At 37.3% G+C, this 17,619-nt stretch overlaps 1 protein-coding gene across 5 annotated transcripts in view; it reads right to left on the reverse strand.

Moving 5' to 3' along the window:
• Nucleotides 1–17,619, reverse strand: part of HOOK3 (hook microtubule tethering protein 3) — a 121,323-nt gene that overhangs the window by 76,058 nt on the left and 27,646 nt on the right. For all 5 annotated transcript variants that reach the window (XM_064585464.1, XM_064585462.1, XM_064585463.1 and 2 more), the window contains exons 4-7: nt 15,746–15,796; nt 14,114–14,246; nt 9,888–9,955; nt 1,153–1,215 (exon numbers count right to left, since the gene is read on the reverse strand). In XM_064585464.1, coding sequence (XP_064441534.1) covers nt 1,153–1,215; nt 9,888–9,955; nt 14,114–14,246; nt 15,746–15,796 — 315 coding nt within the window. The remainder of the gene's footprint in view (nt 1–1,152; nt 1,216–9,887; nt 9,956–14,113; nt 14,247–15,745; nt 15,797–17,619) is intronic.

Consider the following 17,619-nt stretch of genomic DNA (forward strand, 5'->3'; position numbering starts at 1 on the left):
ATCTAATATCACGGGCGCCTGGGTGGCTCAGTCGTTAAGCGTCTGCCTTCGGCTCAGGTCATGATCCCAGGGTCCTGGGATCGAGTCCCGCATCGGGCTCTCTGCTCAGCCTGCTTCTCCCTCTCCCACTCCCCCTGCTTGTGTTCCTGCTCTCGCTATCTCTCTGTCAAATAAATAAATAAAATCTTAAAAAAAAAAAAAAATCTAATATCACAAAGTAAGGGAAGCAAATTACAACTCAGGTTAAAATTTTATCATGTCCAAAGATTTTCCTACAAAACATTTAGAAACCACTGGGAAGAAATAAGAGAGGATAACACGAAGATTTCTATTCACACTTTGGAACAATGTCCCAGGACAGATGGAATATAGAAACTGACAATTTAAGTTGCAGTATTTTATTGGAAAGCAGTAATTAAAATTACAAAATGACTTTTTGGTTAAAATCGCTAGAATAGGGGCACCTGGGTGGCTCAGTCGTTAAGAGTCTACCCTTGGCTCAGGTCATGATCCCAGGATCTTGGGATCGAGCCCCGCATCGGGCTCCCTGCTCAGCGGGAAGCCTGCTTCTCCCTCTCCCACTCCCCCTGCTTGTATTCCCTCTCGCTGTCTCTCTGTCAAATAAATAAAATCTTAAAAGAAAAAAAAACCCGCAAGAATATACTGCAGAGTTCCTTTAGAAATACAGTAGGTTCCTCAGTACATTTAAATATCTACTGACCGTTCAATCCTTCACAAAGATGAAGGGTGGAAGAGACATATGCAATGGAAGACTCATGTGAAATAAAAGGTATTTTGTAAATCATAAGATTAAAATGCATGCCACTTTCCAGGAATGCATCTGTTGTGTTAAATGTGGCATACAGAAAGATATCACCAATGGAAAAGAAAAATCACGACTAGAAAACACGAATTACAATGACTTAAAGTTAATTTATTTTAAAGTGGGTCATGCAATATTTTAACTACAAATTATAAATTTAATTACAAATGTGTAATATCCACTAGTAAAGTAGCTTAAGTCTTGAATTTAAGTAAATAATAAACCAATACATTCTATAAGCAAATTCAACTGAAACATTCTTTTCATTAATATCTGAAGTTTATTCTTTTCAATCTCTAAATGGATAAAAACAATGCAAAATTAGATACCTGGCGATCAAGGTCAACATAGGCATCGTTTCCAGCAGAGACAGGAGATTCCTTACTCATCAGCTAAAATTAAGATTTAAATTAAGATTGTAACTATGAGGCAAAAATGACATCATATAAAATATACTTAGACAACAACATGAACACCTGGCCACCACAGAATTATAAAAATTAAAATGAAAACACAAATGTAAAAGGTACATTGTCCTACACAGTGAAACTTTTCAGTCTGAAATTTCATCCCAGGATAATGTCTTCATTTAAAATTACAGGTCTAAATTCTGGTGCTCATTTTTACGGTAAGCCCAGTCATAAGAATTAAGACAAATCTTTAAGTTTAGAAAGTGGCTGGGGTGCCTGCATGGCTCAGTCATTAAGCGTCTACCGTTGGCTCAGGTCATGATCCCAGGGTCCTGGGATCGAGCCCCGCATCCGGCTCCCTGCTCGGCAGGAAGACTGCTTCTCCCTCTCCCACTCCCCCTGCTTGTGTTCCTGCTCTCGCTGTCAAATAAATAAATAAAATCTTTAAAAAAAAAAGTGGCTAAATGTTTTAAAACTGACTTTTCAGTAAAAAACAGCAACACTTAAGTAACTCTATCTAAAGAATAAATATGGGCAACATCAATATTAGCCAAAATGAACTGGCTGATGTTTATAACACACACACACACACACGTCTTAGCCTCTCTCACCCTTGTGTTGCAGAGAGGATCCATAATGTGTGAGGGTTTGGGGGAAAGGAGATAAAATTCTGATTGTGACAAGTATCAGGGGCAGACTCAAATGGTCCCAATTTTCTACTGTTTCTTTCTTTTGTTCTGTCTGAAGGACAAAAGAAAGGGGTACAATTAGAAATGTGGGGATGCACTGTTGAGAGATCTTGTAATTTCAGCCTTCAGGACCACTCTGAGAGAAGTGAAATGTTATGGGGCACCTGGGTGGCTCAGTCGTTAAGCATCTGCCTTCGGCTCGGTTCATGATCCCAGGGTCCGGGGATGGAGCCCCGCATCAGGCTCCCTGCTCGGCGGGAGGCCTGCTTCTCCCACTCCCCCTGCTTCTGTTCCCTCTTTCGCTATGTCTCTTTCTGTCAAATAAATAAAATCTTAAAAAAAAAAAAAAAGAACTGAAATGTTATGTTCAGCTGTACTTTTTTCTCCTTATCAGTGGTTCTCAAAGTGAAGTTCTCAAACCATCAGCATTGCTTGGAAACTCTCCAGAAATGCAAATTACTGGGTCCCAGTCCAGATGTACTGACTCATAAATTGTGGGGTTAGGGCTCTGCAACATACTTAATAAAGTCCTCCAGGTCTCTGATACATACTGAAATTTGAGAATTACTGCTCTATATTAATGGGATGAGAAGATTTCAAAGTCCCTCAGCATAACTAGGAAAAAAAAAAAATCTCAGTAAGAGTAAAAAAACTACCGGCTTCAAAGTTTATGGCTTTCTTTCTTTTTTTTTGATGTGGGGCTTGATCCCAGGACCCTGAGACCATGACCCGAGCCGAAGGTAGACACTTAACGACTGAGCCACCCAGGCGCCCCTGTTCATGCTTTTCTTGTGACAATATTAATCTTAAGATTTTTTTAAGACTTCTTCCAACTGAAAAAATAATCCCATTGTAAAGAATATACAATTCATAAAAATATAAGAAGAAAAAACCATTATTCTACCATCTACAAGCAATCACCTTTATAATTTTGAAATATTTAAGAAGGTACCATCCATGGGTGTAGCACACACAGGTCAAGTGAGAAAGACAAGCATACTGTAGTGTGATAAAGGCTCTGAGGGCTCAGAGAGACAGGGTCTAATCAGAGGCAGGTGGCAGAAGGACTAGGAGCATTTTCTCCCAGTCTTTTTCCTTTTCCTACCGTTATAGTTAAGTCCTCATCATAACACAGTAAACTCTGAATAAAAACTGAGGTGTCCGGGCGCCTGGGTGGCTCAGTCTGTTAAGCGACTGCCTTCAGCTCAGGTCATGATCCTGGAGTCCCGGGATCGAGTCCCACATCGGGCTCCTTGTTCGGCAGGGAGTCTGCTTCTCCCTCTGCCCTTCCCCCCTCTCATGCTCTCTCTCTCTAATAAATAAATAAATAAATCTTAAAAAAATAAAATTAAAAAAAAACCCAAAAAACCCGAGGTGTCCTACACTCTGAATATAACCTTTTCTCAACTCTGGTCTCTCATTCAATTACGTTTAGTTTATGTGCTCCTCAATTTGAGGTTTCCAAGCCCTTTATCTCCCTCCTTTCTCCTGGCCTTCTAGTGAGAACCCATCATTCTGATATTCACTTTCTTCTTTACTCTCCTTAGACTTTATAGTAAACATTATTGTTTTTTCCTGCTCACATTTACTCCTCCTTCTTCTGCTAACATCATCATCTTATTTTTGGGAATTTCCCTCCCCTGCTTTAGCTTCCAGGGTTCATCATCTGTTTAACCAACTGCCTTCTACTATCTAGCCTAGATTTTTCAGTCTTTTATGTTGATGACCTTTGTCAATATCTCAATTTTCTTATCCTCTATTCCTTTCCTTTGTCCTGGCAAAATCTCAGTCTAAAATCAATCCACCCACCTATCTCTTCTGGCCATACACCAGACTGCTAAGTACTATGAGAGTGAAAAAACAAAACAAAATTTAAATCATAAAACACTATTAATATATAGTTTCCATTTTCAATTGGGCCTTTAAAGTTGCCCCAAAAGTACAGTTATGTTTTCCTAGTCAGCAGTCTCTTTTCTCCTTTTAGAGATTATTCCCTAGTCAGCAGTCTTTTTTTTCCTTTTAGAGATTTTCTAAACCTTTCCTACTTCTCAAACCTCTGCACTCTTCATCAGAAAACCTTGTCTGCAAATAAGAATTTCCCACGTCTTAATCCATAAAATTGGCAAGGTTCATGCCCATCTTTTCCTTTTTCAATCTTGTTTTAACAAAAGTGCTATTCTTCCCATTGAAGGCTAATCTCTCCACTTGTGCTCCCTGACCCAATCTCTTCTCAGCTTTTTTAGTAGCATGGCTTTTATAAAAAGATGGGCAGAGGTGCCTAGGTGGTGCAGTCGGTTGAGTGTCTGACTCTTGGTTCCTCAGCTCAGGTTGTGATGTCAAGGGTCATGGGATCGAGCCCCACATCAGGCTCCACATTCAGCACAGTCTACTTGAGTTTCTCTCTCTCCCTCTTCCCCTCCTGCTTGTGTGTTCTCTAAAATAAATGAATGGATCTTTAAAAAAAAAAAAAAAAAAGGACACTAACAAGGGTTGGCAAAGAGGTGGAAAAAACAGAATCCTAGTACACTGCTGGTAGGAATGTAAAATGCTACAGGATCTGTGGAAAACAAGTTGGTGCTTCCTCAAAAAGTTAAACATAGAATTACCATATGACGGAGAAATTCAATTTCAACATGCCCAAAAGAATTAATAGCGGCTGTTAAAAAAAAAAACAAAAACAAAAAACCCATATACTAACATTCACAGCAGCATTATTCACAATAGCCAAAAGTAGGAACAGCCAAATGTTCCTCAACTGATGAATAAACAAAATGTTGCACACCCATACCATGGATTATTCAGCCATAAAAAGGAACAAGTATTGATAAATGCTACAAAATAACCTTGAAAATATTGTGCTAAATGAACAAAGATAGACACAAAAGGCCACATATCATATGATTCTATTTATATGAAATATCCAGAATGGGGAAATTCATACAGACAGGAAGCAGATTACTGGTTGCCATGGGCTGGAGCGAGGAGGAAATGAGAATGGCCTGTGTAGTGGGTGTACAGGGTTTCCTTTTTTGGTGATGGAAAAAGTGCTGGAACAAAATAGTGATAATGTTTGCACAACATTATGAACATACTAAATGTCACTAATGGCAAATTTTTGTTATGTGTATTTTACTACAGTAAATAAATGTCAGTAGATAAAGAAATATAAATAGAATGTCCTTAAAAAAAAAAAGGCTACCATTTTACAGAAGCCTTTCTTACTTCCATTATTCTATCCAGCTACCCCCCCTTCCCCCCTAAGTCCAATTAGTCACCAAGCCTATTGATTCAAGCTCCTATAATTTTCAAATCTGTCCACTTGTCTCCACCCTGACTGCCATAACCTAGTTCAGGCTTCCATCATTCTTCGCTGGATAATTACCAAAGTCTCTTAACTGCTCTCTGTTTTTCTAGCCCAGTTTTCCTCCAAACCATTCTTCTCTTCATATGGATTTTCTTAAATATAGACTTTAATGTATTTTCTCCTTAAAATCTATTCACGGATTTCCAAAATCCCAACTCCCTAATCCTAATGAAACTGCTCAATATTCTAATGACTTTAGGTCTCTTGTTTAATTTCTAAGCACTTCCTACCTTACTGTGTTTACTATAGGCATTCTTCTTTCAGAACATCCAACATTCCATGTAGGTCTTGCTTTCTCTTGCCTCCTGGACTTGAGAACAATTTTTGCCCTTTCCTTACCTCATCTCATCCTTCCATGCTCAGTCAAGATGCCACCTTCTCTGAGAAGCCTTCCCTTAAGTCCCCAAAATGACTTAGCTACTCTTTTGAGGTACTCCTAATATTTTTCCCATTATCGTACTCTTCATTTTGAATGTTTTGAATGTATGTGAATTGCTTGGTTAGCCATTTCTCCGATAAGATTTAGACTTTGTGGAGGCAAGAGACCATGTCTGTCTTTTTCATAATTATATCCTGAATGCCTACTACCAGCTCTTGGTGTATATTAGGTGCTTGATGGTATGTTCTAAATGAACAAAAGGAATATGCATATGAAAGACATATAATCTATTCTTAAAATCTAATTGTATGTACAACTTAATATATTGCTTTGTTCGCTTGACATTTTAACCTTTTTAAGATTTTATTTAATTATTTGATAGAGAGAGAGAAGCAGGTTCCCCACCAAGCAGGGAGCCTGATGTGGGGCTCGATCCTAGGACACTGGGATCATGACCTGAGCCCAAGGCAGACGCTTAACCGACTGAGCCACCCAGATGCCCCTCCCTTGACATTTTAACTGTTTTCCCTTTGTCATAAGATACTTTATTCTTTTTTTAAAAGATTGATTGATTGATTTTAGAGACTGAGAACGTGTGTGTATGTGGGGGGACACAGAGGGAGAGGGAGTCTTAAGCAGACTCCACACTGAGCACAGATTCACCAAGTGGGGGGGGACACACACACACCTTGGTTTTGTCTCAGGTCGTGTCTCAGGATGCTAGATCACAACCTGAGACAAAACCAAGAGTCAGATGCCCAACTGACTATGCCAGCCAGGAGCCCCATAAGATAATTTTTTAAAAACAAGTTAGTATCAGCTATAAAATATTCCATGAGATGGAGGTACCCTAATTTAAACACTTGCTTCCCAGTGGATGCACACTGTTGTCATATTTCTATTAATATAAAATAGTTTGGAGGTGCCTAGCTGGCTCAGTCGGAAGAGCACGTGATTCTTGATCTTGGGGTTGTGAATTCAAGCCCCACACTGCATCTAGTAGAGATTAACTTAAATAAACTTTTAAAAAGTTATATAAAATAGTTTGATAAACACTGTTGTGCCCAATCTTCGTCTGCTTTTCTAAATAATTCCTTGGGCTAGGTTCACAGAATTAAAAATCATTTGGTCATAGGTTTTAATTTTAAAAATATTCCTGATTGTAATTACAAACCTGTAATTACAGAAAAATTGGCAAATACAGAAAAGAGCACAGAACATCCAACCATTTGGAGATGGTTAACATTTTGTCATTTTCACTCATCTTAATTTCTCTTTTTAAAAGAAATGGGATTATATTGCTCATGTGCTCTGTTTCCCTAATAAGCCTTACACATATTGTTATATATTTTCCAAAAATACACTTTAATGTTACCTAATATGCCAATATATTATTCTACTGTAATTTATTTATCTGTGCCCCAATTGCTGGGCAGTTTGATTATTTCTAATGTTTCAGTACTAGAAAATAATGCTGAAATAAACAATCTTGAGGCAATATAGCATAATGGTTCTGGGTGTGGGCTCTGAACTCAGACTGCTTAAACCTGAGTTCTAACTCTGCCACTACTTTTTGTGTGAACTTGAGGTTACTCACATTGTCTATGCTTCAGTTTCCCCTTTTATAAAATGGGGACAATAACAGCATATACCTCAAAATATCACAATTACTCATTTTTTAAAATTTTGGTAAAATATATAGAACATAAAATTTGCCATTTTAACAATTTTAAGTCTACATTTTAGTAGCATTAATTATAATTGTGGTGAATTTTAAATGAGTTAATAGACATAATGTGTTTAATAAGTACCAACACTATCTAGCACACAGTAGGTTCAAGATAAATGTCTGCTATCACGATTACTGCTATGTATCTCTGTATTTCAGATCTCCTTAGGATAAATTCCTAAAAACAGAATTACAGGATCAATTATAGTAAGGCAGAACTGTTAGTGGCCCCTTATTCTTTTTCCTATTTTTGCTTAGTAACAGACTCCTCATATTTTGGCTGGCTTTGTGACTACCTGGAATAAAGATCACATTTCCCATGGTTTCCCTGTGTGGCTATGTGAGTAATATCTGGCTAACATAAATGAGAATTGCTTAAAGTTTATTTAGAGGAAGTGGATAACTCTTCCTTCAGTCCTTCCTGACGGCTGGAAATGGAACGTGGTAGCTGGAACTTGAGAAGCCACAGCTGAACCACTAAGTAGGAAACATGTATTAAGGATGGCAGACAATAAGAAACAAGAAAGCTGGGTCCCTGATGACTATAGAGCAGAATCCAGGACCACTTAAGAGCAAAATAATTTCTATCTTGCTTGAGAGATCATCATTTTGATATTTTAACACTCATGACCTAATATCTCATATGATATAAAGAGTATAATATTTTTAAAAAGATGTACCAGTTTATCTTCCTACCATCAGAGCTGACTGCTAAACTGATCGTCTTTTAAAAGCTTTGTGTTTTTGAAAGGTCCTGTGTAGTAAGGAATTTGGCTGGCCTTTGTCCTGTTATTGGCAAGCAGCCTCTCAATCTCTGGAATTTCCTTACTGATAAGATTATCTTTGTTATTTGTGGGCCCCTAGGTAGTTTAAGCTAAAAAGTTGGATAACTGAAATTGGGGGCTGGCCATGCCAGCAAAACCAGCCATGTATCAGCCTGGGTCTTTGAGCCACTTGAAAATCAGCCTGACTTCTGCAGGGGAGGAGAGCTGGAAACTGCGTTCAACCCCATGGTCACTGATACAATCAATCATACCTACATAATGAAACCCCAGTAAAAACTTTGGACATGAAAACTGAGGTGAGCCTCCCTTGATGGCAGTACTTTAGAATTGCCACACAGTAATGTGCTGGGAGTGTGACAGGTCTTAATTCCATGGAGAGGGAACAACAGAAACTTTGCATCTGGGACCTCCTAGACCTCACTGTATTAATTTTTGGGGTGGGGGGAGTTGGTTCTGGTTTGTATTCTTTCTCTATAGTGATACTGTCATCATTCCTGAGTTCTGTGAATCAGAACCCTGAGGGGGTAGTGGGAACTCCTGGATTTACAGACAGATGGTCAGATTTTTGAAAAACACAACTTTACTTAATTTGCACTTAGCATTTTTCATGTTGTCTGTTGTATTTTTTTCTGTCAGTTGCACGTTCAAGTCCTATATTGTTCTCTAGTACCCGTTTGTTCCACTTTTATTTTTTTCCACTTTTATGATTAAAAACATTCTCACATCCTGAGATCAACTGGTTATTAATCTACATTTTATTTTTACTTTTATAATTTTATGTTTCACATTTGATGGAGTTCAAGACATGCTACCCCAAAGTACGGCTCCTTGGCATACTGAATACTTCAAGCTGAAGGAATTGGAGAAATAGCAGGTACAGAAAGCAGGTCAGAAAAGCCTCATGTGAGAGGTGCCCTCCCTATACTCAAAGGAAAGAAGAATCCTTATCTCTGAAGACACAGGGATTCTGAAAGGACTCTGAATCAACAGGACTTGCTGTTTCCCCCAGGTTACTACCCTTAACTCAAACCCTTATTTGCCCTATCACATTTTTCCATGATTCTCCACTCTTCATCAAACCTAGCACCAAAGTACTCAGGTTTAAACGCTTCTTTGAAAAACTAAATAAAAAATAAACACTTCTTTGGTCTTCATTTCCTTAAGAAGGTCTCGATGTTATGTAAAACTTACATTAAATACATTTGTATCCTTTTTCTTGTTAATCTGTCCTTTGATACAGAGGTCTCAGTTGAGAACTTGAATGGGTAAAAGAAAAAGATAATTTTTCCTCCCCTACAGTTTTGGTATATTCAACTAGAAATAGCTTTGGGTATGGTTGGAGTTGAAGACCCACTTTCTGCCAAACAAGAAACCAATAACTAAGTGTGAGGTAGACTGCTGGTTTAAGATATATATTTATAATGGCTTTAGGAATTAGTCTACTATTTCTAGTTCATTGGGACATTTTTAAAAATTAGTAGTAGTTACTGAATATCTATACCAATAGACAAATGTTTAAGATTTAAATACAAATGAGAAATTTAAATGTTTTTGTAATAAAAACGAGGCAAGCTATTATCGTAAGTACAAAGAAAAAAATTCTCAAAAAATGAGGAGAATCTCTTTTTAAAATTTCTACATCTACTATTTAAGTTCCAGTTTGCTCCTTCAATTTCTCACAAACAGTAAGCATAAAGCTCCAACATACCTCCTGAATGGCTGTCATGACAACATGCTGAACAGATTCCTCCATCATCATAATGGCTTGGATGTACTCTGAAAACAAGAACAATCTGGAATGTCACTGTTCAAGTTAAAGATACTCAAGGAGTAAAGGCTCACACTTCATGAATTCTGTGTTTTCATTCTTTCCAGGAATTCTTCATATGCATCACAGGTAAAGTCAAGTCCGAAAATCACAGTATTTCTCTTTCCTTAAGATAAACCCCTGGACCACCACCATCACCATTACTTACAAAGTTGAGGCTACAGCTAAAGGTCAGAGGAATACAAGCTCTTAGGAATGTAAAGACAATGAAATGGTAAAGCCCAAAGCCAGGACGGAAAGAACTCCTTATTACTATTCCTAAAATTTAAAAATTATCTTTCACATTATACTTTGTTATAGGTTAAAAAAACTCTGATGTCTGTGCTTTATTCTTGTGTGACATCAAAGCATTGCATCATGTACAATTCCTACCTTAATACTTTCTACTACAGAATAGAAAAATCTTAATAAACCTAAGAGCTGCTTAGGACAAAGAATTAAGACAGAGTTAAGATAGAAAGTGACACCATAATTAAACAAATATTGCATAACCCTGGGCTTTAGAATACATCACTAATAACCTAAAGTACCAACTTCATCAATCTTACTTACCCTCACCACTACCAAAAAAGAGGATCTCTTAGCTGTCAGTAGGAAAAGATAATTTGTCTTCTAAAAAGGCCCTAGAAGTAGTTTTCCTTATTTGCAAATCCAACAATGAATGGAAAAGTGGCATTAAACAAAACAAAAAAAAAAATCAACAGGCCAGCTGGGTTCTAACAAATATGGTAAATACGTTTTAATAAGAAACATTTAGAAGAGTAAAATAATTAGGGAATTTTAGCCTCAACCTGCCTCTCTCCCCTTACATCCAAAAAAACCTCTCCACACATACACCAGAAACTTGTCTCAGCACTTCAAGTATTACATGATGGCGTCTTACTATGAAATTGTTTAAGTGATCTTTTGGTAAGAGACCCATGTATTTGAATGCCAAGCTGTATAATGCTTTGTGTGATGGATAACTCATTAAAAAAAAAACAACAACCCAAGTATTTTGGCAGCACTACTAAGTTAGGACATTCTGGCTGTTAATGCCAAAGCTCTTCATTAATCAAAAACATACTTTTAAGCAAGTGTTGTTCTAAGGATACTTGTACCCAATCAAATGTGTGGTGACACATACAAATATACACAACATACTTAAATCACAGGCATTTCTTAGGACAACATTAAGAATGTATCAGAACCACTATTTGGAAAAAAAAGCCCTTTATTCTGAGCTCAATTTTTTGTTCTGTTTTGTTAACAAGGAGCATCCTATAAGTCTTGGAATACAAAAGAATGCTTTTAGATATTCTGCTCAGAGGTACCAAACACAGAATCCCAAGGCTCTGGAGAAAATGGCACAGCTAGGATGACTAAACAGCCCTCGAAATAAAAGACTGTGAACATGGGAAAGAAAAAGCAGTGGCACTGATAACGGGGAAGGAAAATTTAATGACAGCCTACTGGAAGTGAAGAAAAGAACAGTGGGAACAGGGAGGTTAGGAAGTTAAGTTAGGTGTGAGAGGGGAAGCGTTAGTTAAGAAGCGGTGTTGCCACGTCAAGGCCCTTCCCCGCGAACACCGTAAAATGCTACATGATAAAATGATGATGACAACTATGTTAATGTACAATCTTTGAAAAGCAAAACAAAACAAAACAAAAACCCTACAAATCTTTAGTGTCCAAAATACAAGTATATATGATTATTGGGTGCAGATCTATGAGGAAGTGCTGGAGAATGAGGTGTGCTAGGTCAGCGAGATTATCTTGAAAACTTAGTTTTCAGGGCCAGAATTTACAGATTAGTATAAAGAGGATGATGTTTAAACATGGAGACATGGGTTGTTGTCCTTGCCTAGCCTTTCACAAACCAGAAATCCTGGGCAAGTCATAGAATACTTAGTTTTCCTAATGTGTAAAAAGTATTTTTTGTTCTGTTAGTACCTAGTAGAGTACTGGGCAGAAAAGAGACACTCAGTAATTATTATCAGTGTGTCTTCTACTAATCTTTGCTTTTTCAATTTTAGCACCATTTATTTCCCCCAATTTGAGAAGTCAGATGGCCAAGATAAATGTATGCTAGGTCAATGTTCTGAGCAACTGCTCTTTACTTCTGGTAATTGAATAACTCATCTAAACACAGTCTTTTTTATTTGTATAGTGCTTTATGGATTCCAAAGCAAATACACATATACAATTTCATTTACTCCTCATGATCACCAGGTTTTGCATCCTCATTCTGTAGATGAGGAAACAGGCTGAGTGCCTAATCCAATGTCCATCAGGTAGCAAATGGAAGATCCACTTTAATAAGCCTCATGTTATACATCATAAATGTGCAGTGGCAAGTAATACTGAACTCAAATTCATTTACTTTGATTCTTAGTTCTCAACTATGTTTCTGAAAACAGAGAATGCCCTCTGGATAAATATGATGTTAAAAATCCCATTCAAAGTTTTCATCATCTATATACAATTTCAGGGGAGAAACGGAATCTAGGTGTTACAAGAGAAACTTGGTCTGTGTGAGAAGCTGGATATATATTATGATTGTCTGCTTTTCCATAGGACTATGGATATAGGTAACATCTTTGTGTTCTATTTCCACCCTGCGGTAAATCCAATTAGCCAACTCTTAACAGCTATATGCTTCCAAGAGTTGCTGAATCTCTTAACAGAATAAACACGTAAGAGGTCATTATCTGAATTCAGTGAACTATATTAAATAAATTTTCATACACCTTTTAAAATCAAAGCATCTACTTATTTAATCTGTCTTGAATCTTATTTATACCAATCTTCTAATCTTTGATAAAAAACATCTAGATATTTTAGTAATATACAAAACTCACAAATGTAGAAAATTCTCTATTTTAATTCTTGAGTTGAACTAAATAAACTAAAACTTACTATAAGAGCATGCATGCTAAATCTAAAAGGAATAGGGACAAAGAGAAATAAACACATTGTTAGAAAAAACTCTCAGCTCACAGACCAAACACTAGTCATAGCTTCAAGAAAATAATGTTGACCATTATCAAACTTGTCACAAGAACACTTAAAACGTATAGACAAGTCAAATAAAAATCTATTTTGAGTCACCGGGGATGAGGTACAAGGAGTAACAAAAAAACCTTTGGGCTTAAAAAAAAAAAATCCATCTTCTATGAAGGTCCTCTAATATAATAGTAAAATACCGTGTCATCATTGTTTAGAGTAGTCCCTGTCTACCTTTCTTCTCTTTCATCGCCCTTCATCCCTTCCTCACTATTCTCTAATTATACATGTGGTTTTTTTAAATCTCTCAAAGGTAACCTAAGTCTTCCCGACATTCAGTTCCTACTATTCAGATTACTCTTAGTCCATCCTCCTCCACATCTTTGCTTACATAACTTTCCTGGCCCACGCCTGGACTGGCCCCCCATTACACTTTACCTTCACAGCACTCATCACCTCTCAGCTCACACAGTTGTGTGTGGCATTGCTTCCTGCCCTCCCCTCCACTCACCTAACAGTTCCACAAGGGCAGGTGCCGTGTCTGTTCTGTCTGGCACGGTGCTCCTAGCCCCGGGATAACGCACGAGTTCAGTAAATTTTGTGAAATAAATCCTTCATACTTGCAATCTAAAGTAGCCAATTCTAAGTTCCCAGAGCTGAGTTGATCCAGTTTAACCTTCTCATTATTACTGATATTAATTTAGCTGGACCTTTTCCAATTAACGGTAAATTTCACCATACTCATTGTAGTTAAAAATAATCCAAAGAATTATGTAGTTTTGCTTAAAGGGAAAGAATATTATTACAATCAAATTTTTCTAAATTGCAAAGCTCTTATGCTTGCAAACAAAGTACCAGTAAAATTATAGAAAATGGCATTGTTTGGGGCACCTGGGGGGCTCATTTGGTAGAGCACACAACTCTTGAGCTCTCAGAGTCACGAGTTTGAGTCCCATGTTGGGTGTGGAGCCTACTTAGGGGAAAAAAAAGAAAATGGCCTTGTTTGAGGGTGGCCTTATGAAGATGTTATTGTTTGTACTGGTGATTTATATATAATATATACAATATGTATTACTTTCCTTAATTATTTTAAATGCATACACTAACATCACATAAATTACCTTGCTTCTGTTCACAGTTCACAGCACAGCCTAAGATGAGTTGAAGCATCCTTCCGAGCTCTGCTGCATCAGAATGTTCTCCAATAAGATTCACATCAGGAAGGGTAAAGTCATTAATTTGCTGTCCTAAAATCTGAATGGGGACAAAAGGATTAGAATTGCATTTACATTTTATGTCCAAATAAAATATTTGATACAGATTAGTTTGTCAGCACCAGAAACTCATTGCTAAGGAGAGCTGTTATGTCAGGTTCACTCCCAATTTCTATTTTTACCTCCCATGCCTAAATTATAACAACCTCTATCACCACAACTTAGACCCCAAAACTGAATACTTTGATCCCTTCACCACCCCCAGAAAGACAAATTCTCTGAAGTTGAAAGTAGAGACAGAGAGGTTCTGAACAAGGGGGCATCAGAAAGAGGGGAGATTAAATATGGGTTCATGCCCCAACAGTAAGATTCCCCCCAAACATGTTCACTCCATTTGACTCCAAAATGCTGATAGCCAAACACCTATATCAGGAAGGAGAATGGAGAATTCCTTTACGGGGAAATTGGCCCCAAATGAAATGAAATATGTGCAGACAAATGGGCAGGTCCCTAATAACCATACACTGAAAAAAGAAAATTCTAAAAGCAAAGAAGCAGGATGAATATGGCTTGCGTGTTAGGGGTGAACAGGGTAAGGAGGTCATGCAGTGTCTGGTGGCTTATGGTAATAGGTATGAATCTGATTCTCAATACAATAGGAAACCATAAAGACTGAGAAAAGTGCATAATCAGACTTATATTTTTTAAAAACCATCCTGGCTTTAGAGTGAAGAATAAGAATAGACTAGAGGGGCAAGGGTAAAATCAGGGTTCCCAGTCAGAATACTCTAGAAATCTAAACAAGAGCTAATGATGGCTTGGTATAAAGTAGAGACAGAAAAAGCTATATATTAACTAGTAGGTCTTATGATGATATCAAAAGAAGGAAGGACTATAGGATTATTTATAGGTTTTGGGCTTGAGTAATAGGGTGGACAGCAGGATCACTTACTGAGTTGTGAAGATAAATGATCTAAGTATAGATGCAGGTATAAATGCAGGTAAACTTGTGGGGAAAAATAGTAAGAAAATAATATAGGATTCCAGGCTATGTTGTGTCCATTTGATATCTGTGATCATGAAATTTAAAGTAAAACTAGTTCCACTGCCTGATTTTTTTTCCCCCAAGCTATTCCTTGACTGTTCTGATGCAGCCTGAGAGGATAAAATGAGTTAATCTAGGGATGGGGGTTTGTCAAGGAATAAAACTAAAGTAAGCAAGGGAGTGGACTATAATAACAACCTGGATTCTAAACCACCTTTACAAGGGGATAAAAGGAGAGTTAAAAGATGACAGAAAAGAAAGTATAACATAAATAATCATCTACAAACCATCCATATTATAGTGAAAAAGAGCATTTACCTAGTAACTACCTAACAGATAGTTGTTTGAACCAACATCCTAAAAACTATACAATGGAAGATAAATGATTATGAATTTTGAGGTAAATTTTCCTTTACTTGAAACTACTGTAAAATATTATAAAATTAAATTATCCTATAGTAATACTTCTAAGCAGAGTGAGAAAAAGTCCTTACCTCATGATTATAATCCAGGATTCCCTTTAAAATTTTCTTTAAATTGCTTATCTGTTTAGAGAGAGATAAAACAACTGGGTAAAAGGCAAGCACAGATCAAATAATGTAATCCAACATAAAAAATTTCTGGGGACGCCTGGATGGCTCAGTCAGTTAAGCATCTGCCTTTGGCTCAGGTCATGATCTCAGGGTCCTAGGATCGAGCCCAGCATCATTGGGCTCCCGGCTCAGCGGGGAGCCTGCTTTTCTTCCTCTCTCTCTCTCCCTCTGCCCACCCCCCTTGTGCTTGCTCACTCTCTCTGAAATAAAATCTTAAAAAAAAAATTTCTGAACCAAAAATATAAAAAATAAAATTCAACAGTACATGTGAATTACCATAATCATCAAAAAAGGACTATCAATGGCTTAATTTGTGATCTCAAGAGATTTATAAAAAAAATTGTTTCCAATCATGTTAAATTTTCAATGTTATGATTACACTGACAAAAATTGGGTTACTCTTAAAGTAACTTAAGTATAATGTCTCCAAATTCTCTCCACTGTCAGAAAAGACTATTGTTTCTTTAGTTGAGCACCAAAGTAAGTATTTAGGAGCATAAGGTTAAAAAATTACTATTAGATCTTGAAATGCTAGTTAACAGTCAGCATTGCAAGATACGTGGGGTATAAGAAGCATCCTGGGGCGCCTGGGTGCCTCAGTTGGTTGGGCATCCAACTCTTGATCTTAGCTCAGGTCTCGATCTGAGTCGTGGCTTCGGGCCCCACCTTGGGCTCCATGCTGGGCAGGCAGCCTACTTAGAAAAAGCATCCAAGAAGCAAGGAGAGGGACCAACATGTTTCCTCTCACTCAGCCATTCCAAAGCAAGAGTTCACTGGCCTATATGTTATCTGAGTGAAATGACAGGTAGAATCACCTATACTATTTAAGCTATTATTTTCTTCCTTTTTCTTTTTTGACCCAATTCATACAGTTAAATTTGTGTTAAGTTAAAATATGTACACAATATGATTCTGTTGACCATCTACCTAGCTGTTCCTACTCAATGTTAGTAGCTGAAGATGTCCTAGGAGAGAAGACAGCAGAAGCTGTGACTATCAAGTAAAAGTGGCTTAATCATAGCAGTGTGATCCAGTGCAATCAGACATATTACTTTTAAGGGAAAAATTAAACTGATAACTTTTTTTTTTTAAGATATATATACACACACATATATTTTGAGAGAGAAAAACAGCATAAGCATTGGGGTACGGGGGGCGGAGACGGCGGAAAAGGAGAGAAGCAGACTCCCCACTGAGCACAGAGCCCAATGTGGGGCTCAATCTCATGACCCTGAGATCATGACCTGAGCTGAAACCAACAGTCAGATGCTCAACTGAATGAGCCACCGAGGTGCCCCGAAAACTTATTTAAAGAAAACATCTCATAAAGAAAACACGTTTATACTTCCAGAAAAATTTGGAGACATGGAAAATATATAATACATTTTATTTCTTTTATTCTAGAATGTTCATTTTATTCATATTTTAACATTTGAAATTAAAATGTCTCAAAAATCAATGTGTTCATTTAAAATGGTAGTTTACTTCCTACTGAAAAGAACTATCTTATAATCAATGGTATCTTAAAATTGAAGAAATATGGGGCGCCTGGGTGGCTCAGTTGGTTAAGCGGCTGCCTTCGGCTCAGGTCATGATCCTGGGGTCCTGGGATCGAGCCCCACATCTGGCTCCCTGCTCAGCAGAGAGCCTGCCTCTCCCTCTGCCTGCCACTCTGCCTACTTGTGCTCTCTCTTTCTCTGTCAAATAAATAAATAAAATCTTAAAAAAATAAATAAATAAATAAAATAAATAAATAAATAAAATTGAAGAAATAT

This window comes from Mirounga angustirostris, unplaced genomic scaffold (assembly GCF_029215605.1).
Source record: "Mirounga angustirostris isolate CCGP_5_RB_7025 unplaced genomic scaffold, mMirAng1.0.hap1 SCAF_2, whole genome shotgun sequence".
NCBI classification, from domain to species: domain Eukaryota; kingdom Metazoa; phylum Chordata; class Mammalia; order Carnivora; family Phocidae; genus Mirounga; species Mirounga angustirostris.